Below are 18,501 nucleotides of genomic sequence, written 5' to 3' on the forward strand. Positions count from 1 at the left end.
CTTAGTGCACAGCCTCTCACTCGGAGGCGTGCCACCACGGCTCCCGTGACTTGCAGGAGGTGCGCGCCCACCCCCCAATTCCTCTGGGACTATCTAGTGCACGCGGGAATCCATTTTAGCCGCGTGGTGATGTGTTTCGTGGAAGTGGCAGGCGTGAGTACAAGACTCACCGCCTTCTTTAGCACATTTGCCTCACAGTGCACAGGGTTAGGGTTAGGGTTAGGGTTAGGGTTAGGGGGTTAGGGTTAGGGTTTAGGGTTAGGGTTAGGGTTAGGGTTAGGGTGGCATGCTATTTTCCAGTTGAAGGTGATGAGTTGAAGGGTTCTCATGAATATTGTCCAGTTTCGGGGGATAAGTTGAATCTACTTACCAAAAGCAAAAAGTTCCCACTTTCCTCCTTTGTAAGGCGTGGACGAAACTCCTTGATGTAATTTGCAAGAACTTTGTACAGCTCGTGGCCAGGCTAAAAAAAGAAGGACAGATCCTTTTTCAGTTGACTTCCCCTTTTTTAGAAAGCGATGGGAAAATTCTTCGCACAGTAATGAGTATGGTGTCTTTGTTCATGTGAAATCGGCAAAATCTACAATGATCCTTCATAATCGTAAGAAAATAAATAAATAACTAGCTACCCAATTCCCTTGCCGGCTGCAACTTGGCAAATGTTAACAACACATGCTGTCCATTTCTTTTTTCCCTTGAGCTGGCATAAAAACTATATGTTTGGAAAGCACATTGTTTGCAAAGACTTTGCAACTGGTACAAATGTTCTTTTCATCAGCGCCACAAGAGCGTTTCGGGCTTTCTTAAAAACTGAGTCCTTATCTCACCTGCAGAGTTAGCTCATCCCGTCCACAGGAGCTTTTGGTTTTGTAATCATTAAAGTGGAGCACAATGGAATCTTCCCTCATCACCAGCAGATTTTGTTCCTTCCGCTGTCGTGCCTCCAAGCTGTCTGGCTCTGTGACAATTCGAAGAGTTCGCATCTCAAGACCCCGGGATGGTGGAATGAAAACATACAGGCTTAAAAGGACCAAGTTGCAGCTTTCCCTGGCTTTCATGTTGACCTCCCAGCTCAATTGAAAGCGTTCGCGTTGGAGTGAGACGGCAGCCACAACCTCGTCCCTAAAAGATTGAACGACGAGGCTGACTTAGAATCGACAAAGAAAGTCCACATAATTGATAGAAAAGTCAAAAATGTTTTTCGTCCTTGTACCTATAGACACCATTCCTCTACCCCTAAGGTTCAGAGAACATCTCGAGTCAACTTTATCTCGGCTAACTAGGGTAAATAAGTCCCTCTTCATTATGGGTGATTTTCATATAAACTTATTCAATTGTGAAAGTCATCCTGAGTCCAATGATTTCTTGCTAATGCTAAACTCCTTTTCTCTTGTACCTTGCATCTCACAATCAACACGTATTACTTAAAGATCAGCAACCTTCATTGATAATATATTTGCAAATAGTCATGCTATGAATGCCATCAGTGGTAATCTAGTCTCTAATCATCTTCCTCAATTCCTGATCGTACACAATCTCAGACTGAATTATTTCAATCACAATTTCATATTTTCCTTGGACTTAAAACTAGGAAGACTGGTAGAATCTCATTCAGTGACAGGACAACATCTGTCATTACTGATGGACTAAAGAATGAAGACTGTAGTGAGATATCTGATTTCACCAATGAACTTTAAGTCAAGTATACAGATAAATGCAAGGTTCTGAAAGCTGAATGCAATCTTGACACATTTTGAACATGAATCAACTAATATAAGGACTCAAGCAAAGACTAAACAATTGGATTGAGATAAGTACACATGAAGCATATTATTCTTGAACTCAAACTGTAAGACATGCAATAATAGGTCAAATGTGACATACCAAATCCTCAGTAGAATAGGTCACTACCTTGAGGTTACATGTACTGGAGTTACTTTTTCTGTGACCAAGAGGTTCTGAGCTAGTAAGTGCTGGTCTGGACACTCTGAACTACTGAGTTAAACTAACTAACTGTACTTCTTTTATAAGGAATCGAGCAATAGCAGGAAATTCTCTAGAATTTTGGAAGTTAGGTGTGATCATTCTAAAGGAAATTTATGATGCAAATCCTGTGTGTATGATAATTTGGTTATCATAGGAAATAGTTTCTGAAGATGTAATTCTAAAATTCTAACAAAAAATATTGCAATGTCATGCACAATTGTTAGCCTGCTCACATGTAGACTATATAAAGTTTTAAACTATTATAAAAATGACTTTTCCAAACTCGGTGAAGAGAAATTTATCAATGACTTAATTTTCACGTCTAGATCTGGAATAACATCTCAAGTGATCGTTATAGATGCCAACACTAGATTCAATATTTTGCTATGATCAGATATCTCAACTTGTAAATTATCATGCACCGTGTCGAAAGCTCTCCAAACGCAAAATCAAGTGGTCTACCAAGCCCGGTATCACTAAATGCATTCTTGCCAAAATACAATACAGAGATAAGCTCTATTCCCAGATCCATAGGTGTCCACATTCAAATCCTAATCTGATGTATCTTCGTAAGAACTTCAGGAATAGTGTTGTCAAAGAAAAAAATTATAGCTAGCAAATCCGATGATTTTAAAAATGACTTTTTGTGTAATAAGATGAATATGAGAAAAACATGGTCTGGAATTAGATATCAATCATCAACATTGGTAAAGTAAAAGCTGATTACATTTCCCAGTATTCTTGAAAGTGGTAAAACTGTTGACAATCCCTGTGCTAATGCTAACATCTTTAATACTTTCTCTGTGGGAATGTAGCTAGAAAACACTGACAAAGACATTCCATGTGGGAACTGCTCTCCAACTGCTTTTCTGAAGGGCAATTTTCCTGATTCCCCTGTTACTTCAGTTCAAGTTGATTGATACATATCTCAAATGGACAATAACAAATCCATTGGTCCCTACAGTATACCAGTATCATTGCTAAAATTATTAATTTGCCAGTTTACAGGTACTGGCTCAAAAGAACAAAAGAGAACTCACCAGGGTAGCCAGCGATTTAGGGCTTCGAACTCTTCTCGCGACGAAGGCCGTTCTCTGTCGCCTTGCTTTTGAAATATCGTTGCCTGTGCTCTCAACTGACGAATCATTTGTACATCCTTGAAACCAGGACCGTGTTCCTTATGCAGAAACTTCACCGCATAAAGCAGTGAGCTCACGTGGTTTGAAATTGTCGCCGAACTGCATTGCCTCTCGTCCTAGCAACAACATTTGAGTAAATCCAGGTTATTGAAGGTCACGTACAACCAAAAAACAAGTGAGAGAAATTGGCAGAGCTGAGCTGACCGGCGAAGTAGTTCCGGCAGCCATTTTGATTCAAGAGACAAGCATTATGGTCAGCGGTCTAAGGGCGTCATGTCATATTTGTCAAGGTGTCCTTTTTGTCTCAAGCAAGCACGTGCCTCGCCGCGCGAAACGTGACGGCTGCGGGGAGACCAGTAGGGCATTGGCCGAGTTAAAAATATTGCTGACGTTGAACAAGCTGCAAACTTGCAAGACAAGAACGTCTTTTGAAAGCTGGTCAAACAAAAGCAATGAAGCCTGAAAAACTCGAATGATTTATGGGGCACAACGGTTGTATCTTGCTGCACAATTTAAGCCTGAAAATATGGCACAATTTGTGATTTTTCCTTTTCTTTTACCTTTGTTGCCGTCCTATCAGATGGCTTGAGACAGTTTTGCAGTTTTTGTCGGCAAAGTTATTTCCTAAAGGCGACAAGAAACAATTGCCAAAATTCAAATCTGCACTCACCCTGAGAAAGTTGAAATATTGTTCCATGAGACTTAGGCGGAGAAAAACATCTGGTGCTAGGTCCATTCCGAGATATCTCTTCAAAAATCCAAGGTAGCCTTGAGATGAAACAGAAAAACAGAAAATCAGGTCAGGTGTGACGCACGTGTGTGTTGCTTACTTGCTTGCGAGCGAGCGAGATATTTGAATGCGAATAAGCTAGCAAGGTAATTGACTGCGAATAATAAGTGTTCATGTAGTGACTTACACATCATGCGCTCACGCGCTTTGAGGAAAGTGGACTGCGCGACGGCTGCACTTTGTCGTTCAAGGTTCACCGCTCTAGTGAAGTAATTGGAAACAGCATCCAGAAAGACGTCCACATCGGGTGGGATATCTCGCGGACTTAGGGCGTAGGTGAGTTTTTTCCGGGTAGGTGTAGGAGTCAAATGGTGCGGGCTGTCCAATTGGCCAAGGCAATCTGGTTGTGGTGATTTTTGCTGCGTTGCCTGTGCCTCGTGGCTTACAGGCGATAAATTCGAAGTCGGAGGATGTTGCGTGGTTTGATCGTGAAAGTCTAGGATCTGTGATTCGTCGTCGTCGGAAGCATAGCACAGGTCTACGAGAGAGGCCATCTTTTTTTCCCCGCTGGTTTTTCTCTCTTAGGATGGGAGAAGAGATTGTTTTAACCCTTGAGTTGTCTTTTGCGGTGTTCAGTCGGCAGCGTTTGGAAGGAATAGAGGCCGATTAGGTGAGATCATGGACTTTTTAAAGTGGGGCTGTGTCGTCCCCTGGGGTTTGACGATTGGACAAAAAGTTGAATTTTTGAGAGCTTAATGCAGGCGCCGCGAGAGAGCTGGGGCTTCCAAAAACTGTTCCCTCAATAGTATAGACAGTGCAGCGCGCGCCTGTCACAGTCTCGTGTTTGTGAAATGCGCTGTTTAATTATGAGAGAATGATAAACTTTGAGGATGAGCTAAGAAGTTGAATTTTTGAGAGCTTAATGCAGCCGCCGCGAGAGAGCTGAGGCTTCGAAAAACTGTTCCCTCAATAGTATAGAAAGTGCAGCGCGCGCCTGTCACACTCTCGTGTTTGTGAAATGCGCTGTTTAATTATGAGAGAATGATAAACTTTGAGGATGAGCTAAAAAGTTGAATTTTTGAGAGCTTAATGCAGGCGCCGCGAGAGAGCTGGGGCTTCCAAAAACTGTTCCCTCAATAGTATAGACAGTGCAGCGCGCGCCTGTGACAGTCTCGTGTTTGTGAAATGCGCTGTTTAATTATGAGAGAATGATAAACTTTGAGGATGAGCTAAAAAGTTGAATTTTTGAGAGCTTAATGCAGGCGCCGCGAGAGAGCTGAGGCTTCGAAAAACTGTTCCCTCAATAGTATAGAAAGTGCAGCGCGCGCCTGTCACACTCTCGTGTTTGTGAAATGCGCTGTTTAATTATGAGAGAATGATAAACTTTGAGGATGAGCTAAAAAGTTGAATTTTTGAGAGCTTAATGCAGGCGCCGCGAGAGAGCTGAGGCTTCGAAAAACTGTTCCCTCAATAGTATAGAAAGTGTAGCGCGCGCCTGTCACAGTCTCGTGTTTGTGAAATGCGCTGTTTAATTATGAGAGAATGATAAACTTTGAGGATGAGCTAAAAAGTTGAATTTTTGAGGCCTTGATGCGGCCGCCGCGAGAGGGCTGGGGCTTAGAAAAACTTCCCTCGATAGACTAGAATGAATAATGTATGGCGTGCGGCTGGGAGAATCTGGAGTTTGTGAAAGGCGGTGTTTAGTTATGAGAGAATCATAAAGTTTGATCAGAATTAATAGAGGGAACGGGAAGTGGTTATGAAAGCCGGAGAAGTTCAAAGGATAAGAACAATGGGAGCCCTCTGAGGTTGAAGGTAGAAGTCACATTCAAAACAAGATGGCGCTTGCTATGGGGAGACGATTTGGAAGTTATTTTAGACATTTTAGAAGGTGATGAAAGAGTCAATCAGCAGTTTGTAGCAGCAGTTAAGCAGCATGTAAGTTGCGATTGTGCTAATTTAGGTGTGTAATTTCTTTCTACCGACCCAAAACGTTCGCTCGGTGGTATATTCGGGGCATGGCAAGTTACTGAGTCGAGTCAGCCTTTTAAAAATGTTACAGCCCCAAAAATTGGACTTAGATATACATGTCCTAGCTGCAATGACTGATCAGGGTTTTTCTGTAGAAGCTACACTGAATGTCTGGTTTCATATGAGAAGTACTTGCTGGAAACAGCTCACATGGAATTTTATTTATTTATTTATTTATTTATTTATTTATAATAACTTCATTTGCCTAAATAATAAGATAATAATAATAATAATAATAATAATAATACAGACAGATAACAATAGAAATAACATCGAGATGCAAAAAGGCAAAAAGGGTCAAGCCAGAGAGGAACTCAATTCTCATTGACGGCAGCCCCCAGAATAAAAGCAATATGCAATAAAAATAAAACTAAAATGTAAAGGTAAAAATTATTGAAAAAACAAGTTAATTGATAAATGGATATTGGTGCAATATTATTGATATTATTTAAAAATGTGTTCTTTCAGTTTTTTTTTTAAACTTACTAGCAGAGCTAGAGCTAACTACTATGTCACTTGGCAAGTCATTCCAGATTTTTATATATTTATACCAAAAAGAGTTCTTGAGGATATTTGTTCGAGCATAAGGCGTCCAGATTTTGACATTGTTGGTAGATCTCGTCCGACTATTGGAGAAAGTTAAGTAATTACATATAAGTCTACTCTTGAAAAACCATGAATGAATTTGAATAATTGCACTAAACTAAGAAATTCACGACGCGAGTCGAGTGTTGGCCAGCCAAGATACTTCAAACGTTCACTATAGCAATATGTTGCACGAATCGTAATTTTTCTTTGTTGGTTGTAGGTCCAGCAACATGAAATGATCTGCAAAGACTGTGTGAACGACACAGCAGTCTTCACCAAGGATCCATTCAGCCTTTGAGCGTCAGCATACTTGCTGAAGTTGTGGCTTCGGCAATCAGGAAATTCAATGAAACTGAATTGTTACAAAAAGCTTGAGGGATGAACTAAGCAAGTATTCTTTTCAACAGCCAGAGGAAAGAGGTTTGGAATTCACTGGTATCAAATCAATGTATGATGGGTTTTTTAAAGAATTGAGACCTGGTGAAGTTTTTCAGAAATATCATGCAACAGTCCCGGTGAAGTCTAGGCAGTTCTTCACTGGACTGTCAAGGAATGCTGCCCCATTATGATGGTGGACTAAAGTTGCCGACTGCCTCATTGCATACTACTGTAAGAGAAGCAAGAACTCACTCTGGTGACAATGATCCCACCAGTACAGTACCATCTGAGGGGCAAAAGGGCTGGTCATGTGCTGCACAATTTGTGTGTGTGAGAAATATGCAAGAACCGGTACCGTGGAGAGCCAGCAAGCTATGGCAATACTAAAGGCTGGCAAACTTGACTGTATCAATGATTCAAACAAAGCATGCAAAATCTGATTTCAAGTAATAGAACCGTGGTGGGCTATGGTCAATTACAGAGCCAGCTCCAAGAGTGGTTTCACTAGGAATCGAAACTGTTACGATAACTCTCAAAGCTACTAGTGATAGTGATGGATTGATCATAACTGATCAAGGATGTATTGCATGGCATGACTACTTTGTGTGTGTACGGATATGCTCACAATTCTCCTTCCCAAAGGATGTGAGTGAGAAAAACAAGATCGAAGTGAAGCACACAACAGAGGGGAAGTGTCTTTGCAAGGAAATTAGTCAGAGTTGCTAATCAAATGAACAAGGGAAGCAAAGTTAAAGTTCTCCATTTATATTTCACTTACTTTTGTGAACAACAAATAGCAAAGTTGTTTACAACATTATGAAAAGAAGCTAGTTTCTAATGTTTAGTTCCAAACAATGTGACAATGCCAAATGAAAACTTTCCCATGTGAATGTGGAACTTGGTGTCAATACGATCATAGCTTGTTTGAATGGAATTTGGAGGATTATGGAAAACTACTTATGAATGATTTCATTCTAAAAACGTGTGTTAACCATTGTGTTAATCACTGTTTGATTGTGAAAAAGTGGTCTGTCATTTCATACTGGCATTTGTGGATGGCGTGCCAAAATGTTCTTCTCAATTTCACATTAAAAAAAACAAAAAACACTTCCTATGCTTTCTGTCCTCTTACATTTGTTGTAGGACTGCAGAAGCAAGGCTACAACCTAATTGGCATTGTGTAGTTCCAGAAAATGTCCATACTCCGCTTAAAGAGAGGGTTGAAAATTCTTGGGAATGGGGGGAATCTCAAAGGCCAAAAGCCTCAAGGAAATGTATGAACCTTCATTGCAATTTCCAGAGTGTTGGGAGGGGGTCTTAAGAAAAGTCCCTTCTGTGGGGGGGAGGTATGGATAATATTTATAGAAGTACATAGGGCAAAAAAATTCCAACCTCCCAAACGAGGTCTCTAGTTTTAGTCACACAAACTTGACTTTTTCGTGGACCCTGACAAACCTAGAATTGCCATGAAATTTCTAACGAGCAATCTGACATTCTCTTTCGCTTAAATACGGTAGCATAGCCAGTAAACAGTAAACACTCTCGTGTTTGTGAAATGCGCTGTTTAATTATGAGAGAATGATAAACTTTGAGGATGAGCTAAAAAGTTGAATTTTTGAGAGCTTAATGCAGCCGCCGCGAGAGAGCTGGGCCTTCGAAAAACTGTTCCCTCAATAGTATAGAAAGTGCAGCGCGCGCCTGTCACACTCTCGTGTTTGTGAAATGCGCTGTTTAATTATGAGAGAATGATAAACTTTGAGGATGAGCTAAAAAGTTGAATTTTTGAGAGCTTAATGCAGGCGCCGCGAGAGAGCTGGGCCTTCGAAAAACTGTTCCCTCAATAGTATAGAAAGTGCAGCGCGCGCCTGTCACACTCTCGTGTTTGTGAAATGCGCTGTTTAATTATGAGAGAATGATAAACTTTGAGGATGAGCTAAAAAGTTGAATTTTTGAGAGCTTAATGCAGCCGCCGCGAGAGAGCTGGGCCTTAGAAAAACTGTTCCCTCAATAGTATAGAAAGTGCAGCGCGCGCCTGTCACACTCTCGTGTTTGTGAAATGCGCTGTTTAATTATGAGAGAATGATAAACTTTGAGGATGAGCTAAAAAGTTGAATTTGTGAGGGCTTGATGCGGCCGCCGCGAGAGGGCTGGGCCTTAGAAAAACTGTTCCCTCGATAGACTAGAATGAATAATGTATGGCGTGCGGCTGGGAGAATCTGGAGTTTGTGAAAGGCGGTGTTTAACTATGAGAGAATCATAAAGTTTGATCAGAGTTAATAGAGGGAACGGGAAGTGGTTATGAAAGCCGGAGAAGTTCAAACGGTAAGAAGAATGGGAGCCCTCTGAGGTTGAAGGTACAAGTCACATTCAAAACAAGATGGCGCTTGCTATGGGGAGACGATTTGGAAGTTATTTTAGACATTTTAGAAGGCGATGAAAGAGTCAATCAGCAGTTTGTAGCAGCAGTTAAGCAGCATGTAAGTTGCGATTGTGTTAATTGAGGTGTCTAATTTCTTTCTACCGACCCAAAACGTTCGCTCGGAGATATATTCGGGGCATGGCAAGTTACTGAGTCGAGTCAGCCTTTTAAAAATGCTACAGCCCCAAAAATTGGACTTAGATATACATGTCCTAGCTGCAATGACTGATCAGGGTTTTTCTGTAGAAGCTACACTGAATGTCTGGTTTAATATGAGAAGTACTTGCTGGAAACAGCTCACATGGAATTTTTTAGCTGGTTGTAGCAATATGTTGCACGAATCGTAATTTTTCTTTGTTTGTTGTAGGTCCAGCGACATGAAATGATCTGCAAAGCATGCAAAATCTGATTTCAAGTAATAGAACCGTGGTGGGCTATGGTCAATTACAGAGCCAGCTCCAAGAGTGGTTTCACTAGGAATTGAAACTGTTACAATAACTCTCAAAGCTACTAGTGATAGTGATGGATTGATCATAACTGATCAAGGATGTATTGCATGGCACGATTACTTTGTGTGTGTACGGATATGCTCACAATTCTCCTTCCCAAAGGATGTGAGTGAGAAAAACAAGATCGAAATGAAGCACACGACAGAGGGGAAGTGTCTTTGCAAGGAAATTAGTCAGAGTTGCTAATGAAATGAACAAGGGAAGCAAAGTGAAAGTTCTCCATTTCTATTTCACTTACTTTTGTGAACAACAAATAGCAAAGTTGTTTACAACATTATTAAAAGAAGCTAGTTTCTAATGTTTAGTTCCAAACAATGTGACAATGCCAAATGAAAACTTTCCCATGTGAATGTGGAACTTGGTGTCAATACGATCATAGCTTGTTTGAATGGAATTTGGAGGATTATGGAAAACTACTTATGAATGATTTCATTCTAAAAGCGTGTGTTAACCATTGTGTTAATCACTGTTTGATTGTGAAAAAGTGGATGGCGTGCCAATGTTCTTCTCAATTTCACATTAAAAAAAAAAAAAAAAACACACTTCCTATGCTTTCTGTCCTCTTACATTTGTTGTAGGACTGCAGAAGCAAGGCTACAACCCAATTGGCATTGTGTAGTTCCAGAAAATGTCCATACTCCGCTTAAAGAGAGGGTTGAAAATTCTTGGGAATGGGGGGAATCTCAAAGGCCAAAAGCCTCAAGGAAATGTATGAACCTTCATTGCAATTTCCAGAGTGTTGGGAGGGGGTCTTAAGAAAAGTCCCTTCTGTGGGGGGGAGGTATGGATAATATTTATAGAAGTACATAGGGCAAAAAAATTCCAACCTCCCAAACGAGCTCTCTAGTTTTAGTCACACAAACTTGACTTTTTCGTGGACCCTGACAAACCTAGAATTGCCATGAAATTTCTAACGAGCAATCTGACATTCTCTTTCGCTTAAATACGGTAGCATAGCCAGGATATTTAGAAATTCCTGTAAAGAGTCGTGCTACTACACAGCATTTTTACAGTTTGACTTTTTTTGGGCATGGCCACTTGGCATCGGTAAGCTGTTCCCAAGATTTCTTCCCATCTTTCCTTCCTTTGGTATTGCCACTCTGACATGAAATGGATCTCTCCATTCTAATGGTGTTACTATTGTAACCAAACTGATGAAGAACTGAAACCTGTAACAAAATGTTGATGATTGATATGGATGATTTAATAACATATGACTTGGAATCATTTGAGTAAGGAGATCTTTAGATTTAATGTTTGAGTTTGGATTTTCTGATTTCAGTATGACTCTTTTTCATAGATTTGAATGCAATTGCGCTCTGCAATTTTCCAAAAATAATATGTCCAAATCTATTTGCGAAAAAAAAAAAAAAAAAAAAAAATAGAAGAGAAGAAAACACCTGTAGATATCAAAAACCCAACCCTTAGAGCAACAATTTAAGATACACACACACACACACACACACAGTGGTTGTTTTCGTTGTAAAACAAGATTTAATGGAGTGGCTTCAGTTTACAAGCGTCCTCCTGAAATAAAACTAGTAGTAGTAGTAGTAGAATCTTTATTTATACACGATAACAATTCAAGGTAAAAGGCTTGTGGGCTCGTGTACTTAACAAAATAGTATCTAGCCAACTTATGATTATACTGAGACACATTTCAAACTAAATAAGAAGCTACACTACAATAAAACATTCAATTTCCTCTCAAACTTAAAAGTACTTGTAATCAGTTGATCTATTCCTAGCCGTCGAACCTGATGAACTGGTAAAAAGTAAAGCTTGTGAAGTGATTGTTTCTCCTGAGATTCTTAAGGGCGAAACTACCTACATTTTTGACAAGATGGTTAACATAGCTAACATAGTACCGAACCTCTATATGCTAAAGAGTCCTAGACCGGCGATCGGTCGCGCCGGTGAGTGACGAACAGAACATGACAGCGAGAACGAGGAAGGAAGGAAGGAAGGAAGGAAGGAAGAAAAACAAACTAACCCTAACACAATTGAAAAATCTGAACGCGTGCAAAGTCCAAGTCATTCGCAGGCGCAGTCACTGCCATTTAGAATAGGACACTTTTCAGGTTTGGAGAGAGGGGGTCAGAAAGTCCTTCCAGGAAGAATCGTCGGGCAACCTCTTACGGATGGCTTCCAGAGCCAGCAGTTTGGCCTGTCGACCGCGTTGGGCGATGACCGTGTTTGCTACCCTCCGCAGCTGTTCCCAGAAGGCCGCTCGACCACTGGACAATTGAACGCAGAGCAGCTGGGGCACCAGCAGGGCTAGCTCCCCGATGCGTCGGATGCACTGCAACCTATTTCTTTCCACTTCTAAAAGGGAGCACAGCAAGGCCTTTACAGACTGCTTCCTCGTAGTTTTCTGGCCGGGGGGCAATGACTTGGGGACTGCCAGCTCGTAGAGTTGGTGGACGGCCACCGCACTGGCCAGCAGTCGGCTGAAGAGGGCGCCCTTGCTAGTGGAGCTCCTAGCGAGGAGATGGCAGAGATCCAGGTGGCGAGCAAACACCCTGCAGACGGGACATGGTGGTTGTCGCCGACAGGGGTCTGCTGGCTCCATCTGCGGCCAAAATCGACCGGCCTTCAGGGCACAGCTCTCCTCTGGGCAGTCACAGGCAGCGGCGCAAATGACAAAGAGGCTTGCCATCTTCTCGGCCACCATTTGACGGTGCGCGTCTGCGACTCGCTGGCTGGTGGCCTCTTGCACTGCCTCCGGATCTTCTTTCCAAGCGCGTCCTCCTGCATTTGCCGCTGTGCTGGCCATGGCAGTTTGTAGTTCCTGTTGGGACAGACAACAAGAAGGGGAAACAAGATTGACGATATACATCACCAGTGCGCCAGGAGGCACCACACAAATGATCCAACAGGGTTTAACAGTGATGATCTGATCGGTGATCATGAATGTAAGTTTACCTCTTGGCGAAGTGGCTGGTGGTCTCTGAAGAAGTTTGACACGGCCTGCCACGTTTCCTCGTCGGGGAAATCCTCCATTCGGAGACCCGGCACCGACGAGTGCCTCAGGCCCCAGCGATCCTCTGCCTCTGCTTGCGCTGTCTGCCCTTCGCCTTGGCCTGTGGTCGTCGCTCCTGCTCCAGCTGTCATTTAAAAAGTGAAAAAAAATAAATAAATAAATAATAATAATAAAATCAAATCAAATAAATAAATAGATAAATAGATAAATAAATTAATAAATAAATAATGTGAACAGAAAAAAAACCAAAAAAAAACCGAACAAAACAGACAATCAAACAAAAGGCAGCAGTTGGTTAACGCGGTTGCTTTTCAGCCTTATCATTACCTGGTTGTCCGCCCTCAGGCAGCGCCCTTTCTTCCGTGCGCGTCGCCTTGGTTCTAGCAGCGCCTACAGAGGAAGCCCTTCTCTTCTTTCTTCTGGCAAGGCCGGCGACAGCCGTGGAGGTGGTGGCTTCTGCTGCCCTTTCGGCCCCACCGCCGTCCCCTTCGGACGAGGAGTCACTCTGCTGCCCAGGTTGGCTAGCTAGCCGCGCGAGCAGATCGCAGAGCAGTCTGTCCGTCTCTCGGGAGGACTGGCGTTGCGCAGTGCCGTCGCTGGACGACTTGCCGATTTCCCGCATGACGCTTTGCGGACACTCTATCAGGGGTTCGTCGGCGTCGTCGTCTTCCTCGTTGCTAGGGCTGGATCCCTCCGCGGCTGACGACTCGTCGCCCTCTCTCCAAGCTGGGTTCAGGTTGGAGTGAAGCGTTTCTAAGGTCTCCGGCGATAGGGCTTCAAAGGTGCCGAAGCTCACGCCGTACTCCACCATGGCGGACGCAAGGTACTGCGGACAGAATGTTCCGCTCTGATATCTGATGGCCGCGTACCTGAGGTTTAGGAGTCGCGCCCTGCTGAGACCTGAGCCCGCGGTGGTTGCCCGACTTACCAAGCAGGCCACGTCGCACACAGCCAGTCGCCTCAACGTCAAATTACTGGCTTTCGCCGACACTGTTATGTTGCCCGGTAGAAAACCCCCGTGGTCTTGCGTAACGAGCTTCCTGGGAAAGCCGTGCGTGTATTCTGGGCTGGCCAGGGACCAGGGAGGTGCATTCCAGACCATGATATTTCCAAACCTACATGGAGACGAAGGATTACCAAACAAGAATTGAGGAAAGAAATGGATTGATTCATTTACTTAAGTATTTCTACAAAGTACACGAAAAACAGAGACACAAAACTGAAAGAGAAACCGAAAAAAAAAAAACTGAAACAAAAAACTAAGCATCCTATTGCCCCTCCATTCCCTAGATCTAATACGCTCACGCAAAAAGGAGGCAAAAACTAGAATCTAAGAGCTACAAACCGAGTGGGTTTGTAGCTCCGACGACATTTAGGACAGATTATTTTAAAAGTGCGATAATGTTCGCCATCAAAGACATGTAAGAGTCTTTTAAAGTCAAAATCCTGAAGCTCGCCCCTAAAAGAGCCAAGGGGCTCTGACTGCCTAGCATCAACTGGAATATGTTTCATATGTTTGTTGTTAACTGGAATATTGTTCCACAAAAGGAATCATTCTAATCGAGTCAAAGTCTCTGCAAGTAGATGCTTTGCTCATATTTGGTTTAATTCAGGGGAAAAGCTGAGCATCCTTCCTAGGCGAGTCTGACTGGCCGGTAACAGGTGATAAAAAATGATCCAAAGGTCCGGCGGGCTAGATCTATCTGTCCACGAAGTCATTTAAAGAAGAGAAAAAAATAGGAGATCTAAATACTCCGACCATTAGCCAAGGGGTAAGAGTTTAAGCCTAACGCGGAAATCAAATCCAATCATATGAAAATGAAAAAAAAACCAGCGACCTACCTGTCCAAGCGAACCAGGTTTAAATTGCTGTCTAAAGGCGCTTGTCTGCTAGTTAGGGCTTCGGTCAACTTTGCCCCGTCACGTCGGAAAAGTTCCCACTTGTTCAGGTCTCTGAGTAGATGTTTGCGACGGGGAGACTTCTGGGTTGGATCAGACGGAGAGGGCAAAGGAAGCGTGTCTTTCCACCCAATCTCTAGGCTGCGTGTGCAGTAACTTATTGCGCTGGCTGCGTCTTCGAAGGTAAGTGCGTTGGAGACCCTCTCCTCATCAGAGTCGCGAGGCACTATGTGTCTTGGCAGCGTCAGACTGTCCAGCAAGAACAAATCAAAGTTGAAGGCTAGAGGCCTGTCCGGGGATTCTGCGAATGCCAAGGGAAAGTATGGCTGTACAGTCTCCGCGTCCCTTTGGACGGAAAGTGCCTCCTGTTTTCGGTAAAAGGACTGACTGCTCTCCTCTACAAGTTCCTCTTCTGGCACTAAAAATGTCCTGTCCCCGGGCGTCTGCACGTCTTCCTCATCATCGTGGTCGTCAGCTCTGTCGGCGCAAAAACCTCCTATTAGACCATTACCCTACGGCTACCAAAAGAGAAAAGGGAAAAAAATGGGCCAAGTAGAGGAGCGATTTGACCCACCTCCTACCACCTTCTGCTGCAGCCTCTGTGTCAAGCAACTGTCTGAAAATCCAAGACAGACACACTTTTTGTTTGTTGTTTTTTTGTTTTACACAAGTAACAATGGGAATAGATACAGATTGTGGCCATTTCCAGAACGTACCGAGTGCGCGCGACAAAATTGTACACCAAAGATATATCGCAGATCCTGGGTTACTAAAAACAAACAGAAAACATGAGGATCCTACCTTGCTCCAGCGCCACTGGTTTTTCGACTTCTCTGGTTTTTCCTACACAGAACAAGATACGCGATCGTGTTAAGTTGTCTAGGCTCGTTCCAAATGCATTTGAAATCACGGTGAAATGAACTAGCTACGCCTGCTGCCCCAAGAAGTGAAACCATAGGTTAAGAAGGCATAATCGGCGGTTTGACCAGAATATCCGAGTTCACGTCGAATGCCTTACAAAAGTCAAGTAAGCTATCTTTCTCAAAAGTTTCAGCGTAATAGTGGAATTCTCTCTGAACTCTGTCATGAAAACAGAGAACAGATTTCACGGCTTTACCCTGGTTCCACGTGTCATCATCATTTAGTTGATATCATTTACCTTCTTGGTGGACTCTTGTCGTCTCTGCCACTACCGTCGTCACTCTCTTGCGAGGATCTACGAGAATAATGAGAATCATAATCATAATCATAATAATAATAATAATAATAATAATAATAACAATAATAGGACTCTAGATTTGCCATTCACCTTTCTCTTTTCTGTATAGTTTTAGATATGCTTTTACTTATCAGATTATTAGACTTTGAATCTGTTCAGATTTGACTCCGTTATCTATAGTTTTCCAGACGCTTTGAAAGAAAAAAAAAAAAAGGTGCAGATGTGAGCCGAAAGTGAGTTCTTTTTCATCGTTTTATTCGCTGTTAATATTTTGTATTGCAGAAGATTTGATGGAAATTATTGCTATATAATAGTAAGGGAAATAATAAGGAATCATAGTAAGGCATAATGATAAGGAATAACAGCAAGGCAATGAGAAAGCTATTTCTGGGAATCATAGCTAAAGCCAGGAATACTGAGCCAAGAAGTGTTCAGCATTATTATCATAGCTATCATTATTATCAACCGAGGTGTGTATGCACTCGCTTTTCTTAAATTTTTATCAGACATTTCAATGTATTTTTCGATTTTTAAGCATTTTATCGGAATAATAATAGTTATAAAACAAAAACAAGACAAAACAAAACGGAAACAAAACAAAAGAAAAACCAACAGTTTTTTCGCCCAATGTAAAAGCAAAATAATTATAGTGATCGCTTGAGGCTTTCAGTCGGAATTCGCCAAGTAAATATTTGGCTGTTAGATTCGCTCCGACGAACGAAGGGCTAACGCTCGAAAGGTCAGCTTTTATAATCGTAACGGTGGCCAATTTACCATTTCAACTTTGTTGATATGTTCAAATTATTTCCTTACCCCCACCGACGCAGCCCCAAACATTTTCTTTAGAAACTATCGGCCTTTATTCATTTGGCTGTTAGGTTTGAGACGAGTTTTTCGAAGTGTGTCACCAGATAGCCATTTTATAGTATGGCCACGATCGCATCTTTCGATGGTGAACTAGCTAGAAAACCAAAATAATATTTAGAGTCGCTTGACCTTGCTAAAGAAACATTTAATACTCTCAAGAGGCTTGAAAGATCGAAGCTTTCAGTGAAAATTCGGTGAGATTTTCTGACTGCCGGGCATTTAGTCTATTTAAGACCATTCCCGGCTGCCGGGCATATGTATATAGCCACAGCGAGTTCCGAGTGGAAACAAACAAACAATTCCTCTTGGAAGTGTTACAAGATGCTACAGCGATTTCTACTATTGAAAACAATACTAAATAATGCTTCCCCTACCGAAATAATTCCTGCGAATCTCGTTCCTCTGCTTGACTCGAACTCTTGGATGAAAAATAATCGGAGATCGCTGCTTTCCGGCTCATTTTTAGAGGTTCTCGCTGCGGCTTCAAGTACGTTTCTTTAATATGTATTTATTTTTATTTTGCCAGGGGACACTTATATATAACGGGGGCACCTTACGTCAAATTTCCCAAAATAGATCTTGCCTTACTTTGTTTACCTATTGACGTCAATTTTCTCCAAATAGACGTCCCAAAAAAGCCTCTTGACGTCATTCGAGGATTTTCCCCACGTAGCTATTTTGGTGTTTTGGCCGAGCGAACACTGGAACTTGCCTCGACGGGGCAAGTTCCAGTGCTCCGGCGGCTGCCTGTGCATTCTCGGTGCTCGAATGACTTGGACGGTCGAACTAAATAATAATTGAACAATATGGTATTAAACCGACAATTTCTTTTGATCGATCCAGCCCAAAAGAGTCTCCCTTTGTTTACAGAGCCCTCCTACGCAGCCCCTAGGCCGAGATGATGAACGAAAGCTTCGATTGGACGGCAGATGGCCAAAGCAGTTTCCCATTACCCTTCGAGATCATACGTCAAAATCTAACCAAAATACCTGCAAAAATAAGCACTTTTCCGCGAAGAGAAAGCAAGAATATTTTACCGACAAAAGAAATTCCTGTAAAGAGTGTACAAATCAAATTGAGACGACAAGTGACTTCCTTCAAGCATCTAAAGAGTGTACAGATCCGAAATGAAGCTGACAATTCACTTCTTTCTTCAAGCAAAGAGTCCTTGAGATGAGCCTTTTTTTCTTTTCGTTTCGTTCAGTTTCTCTACAAAACAATGCTTCCTTTTTCGGTCAATGAGCAAAATCGCCAAGCTGATCAAATGAAATTTCTCACAATCTACTACTACCTAAGGCTTTTCTCAATGTCTTGGCACATACCAGTCGTGGGTAATTGAAGTACTGGGCTAGCATGAAAAGTCCAGCTTATTATATGAGTCAGGTCAGGTCAGATCAGAACGACCATTTTAATACATGCTGTTCTTTGTAAATGATGACATCTTCATGTAAGAGAGTTGGTTCTAAGAGAGAGCGGTTGTGATTTCTTTTGAAAGAAGGCAAAGATTCCAAACGACAACCCTTTGAGCCCCCCCCCCCCCCCCCCATACCCACTTACAAATTCTCCCTAGTGATCTTTCCATTACCTTCTTCACAGAATTTGATACAATACCCAAACACTTTTCCTGAGCTGATCACTTTAGGAAATCTCATAACTTTCTCTTCTCATCTAGTGATATTGTGGGGGGAAGACTGACTGTGATCACTTTTGTGACTTCAAAAGGGTTGTAAAACCCAGATAAAACAGCACAAAA

General features: G+C 42.2%; 2 protein-coding genes and 1 long non-coding RNA gene across 4 annotated transcripts; 1 reads left to right on the forward strand and 2 right to left on the reverse strand.

The window, feature by feature from the left end:
- Window positions 1–268: 268 nt before the first annotated feature.
- LOC148715846 (uncharacterized) lies at window positions 269–3,911 on the reverse strand. Of its 2 annotated transcripts, none has more exons than XM_088746413.1 (4): window positions 3,796–3,911; window positions 3,027–3,241; window positions 828–1,122; window positions 269–463 (listed from the first exon to the last, which is right to left on the reverse strand). In XM_088746413.1, the coding sequence occupies exons 1-4, from the start codon at window positions 3,859–3,861 to the stop codon at window positions 326–328; spliced, it is 714 nt and encodes a 237-aa protein (XP_088602539.1). In that variant the 5' UTR covers window positions 3,862–3,911; the 3' UTR covers window positions 269–325. The 2 variants fall into 2 exon arrangements, with proteins under 2 accessions (XP_088602539.1, XP_088602540.1); XM_088746414.1 differs by lacking the exon at window positions 3,796–3,911 and adding an exon at window positions 3,330–3,368 and having other exon boundaries at window positions 270–463.
- A 1,515-nt stretch (window positions 3,912–5,426) lies between these two features.
- On the forward strand, window positions 5,427–7,892 carry LOC148715847 (uncharacterized). The gene is made up of 2 exons (XR_015995813.1): window positions 5,427–5,793; window positions 6,695–7,892. It is a non-coding gene; the product is annotated as an uncharacterized LOC148715847 (long non-coding RNA).
- A 3,925-nt stretch (window positions 7,893–11,817) lies between these two features.
- Window positions 11,818–18,400, reverse strand: LOC148715848 (uncharacterized). The gene is made up of 8 exons (XM_088746408.1): window positions 18,306–18,400; window positions 17,346–17,534; window positions 15,822–15,878; window positions 15,237–15,278; window positions 14,606–15,139; window positions 13,091–13,878; window positions 12,706–12,887; window positions 11,818–12,571 (listed from the first exon to the last, which is right to left on the reverse strand). Exons 1-8 carry the CDS (start codon window positions 18,398–18,400, stop codon window positions 11,858–11,860), a joined length of 2,601 nt encoding a protein of 866 aa, XP_088602534.1. The 3' UTR covers window positions 11,818–11,857.
- Between the last annotated feature and the right edge of the window lie 101 nt (window positions 18,401–18,501).

The sequence above is a fragment of the Stylophora pistillata genome, unplaced genomic scaffold (genome assembly GCF_964205215.1).
Source record: "Stylophora pistillata unplaced genomic scaffold, jaStyPist1.2 SCAFFOLD_760, whole genome shotgun sequence".
In the NCBI taxonomy this organism is placed as follows: Eukaryota; Metazoa; Cnidaria; class Anthozoa; order Scleractinia; family Pocilloporidae; genus Stylophora; species Stylophora pistillata.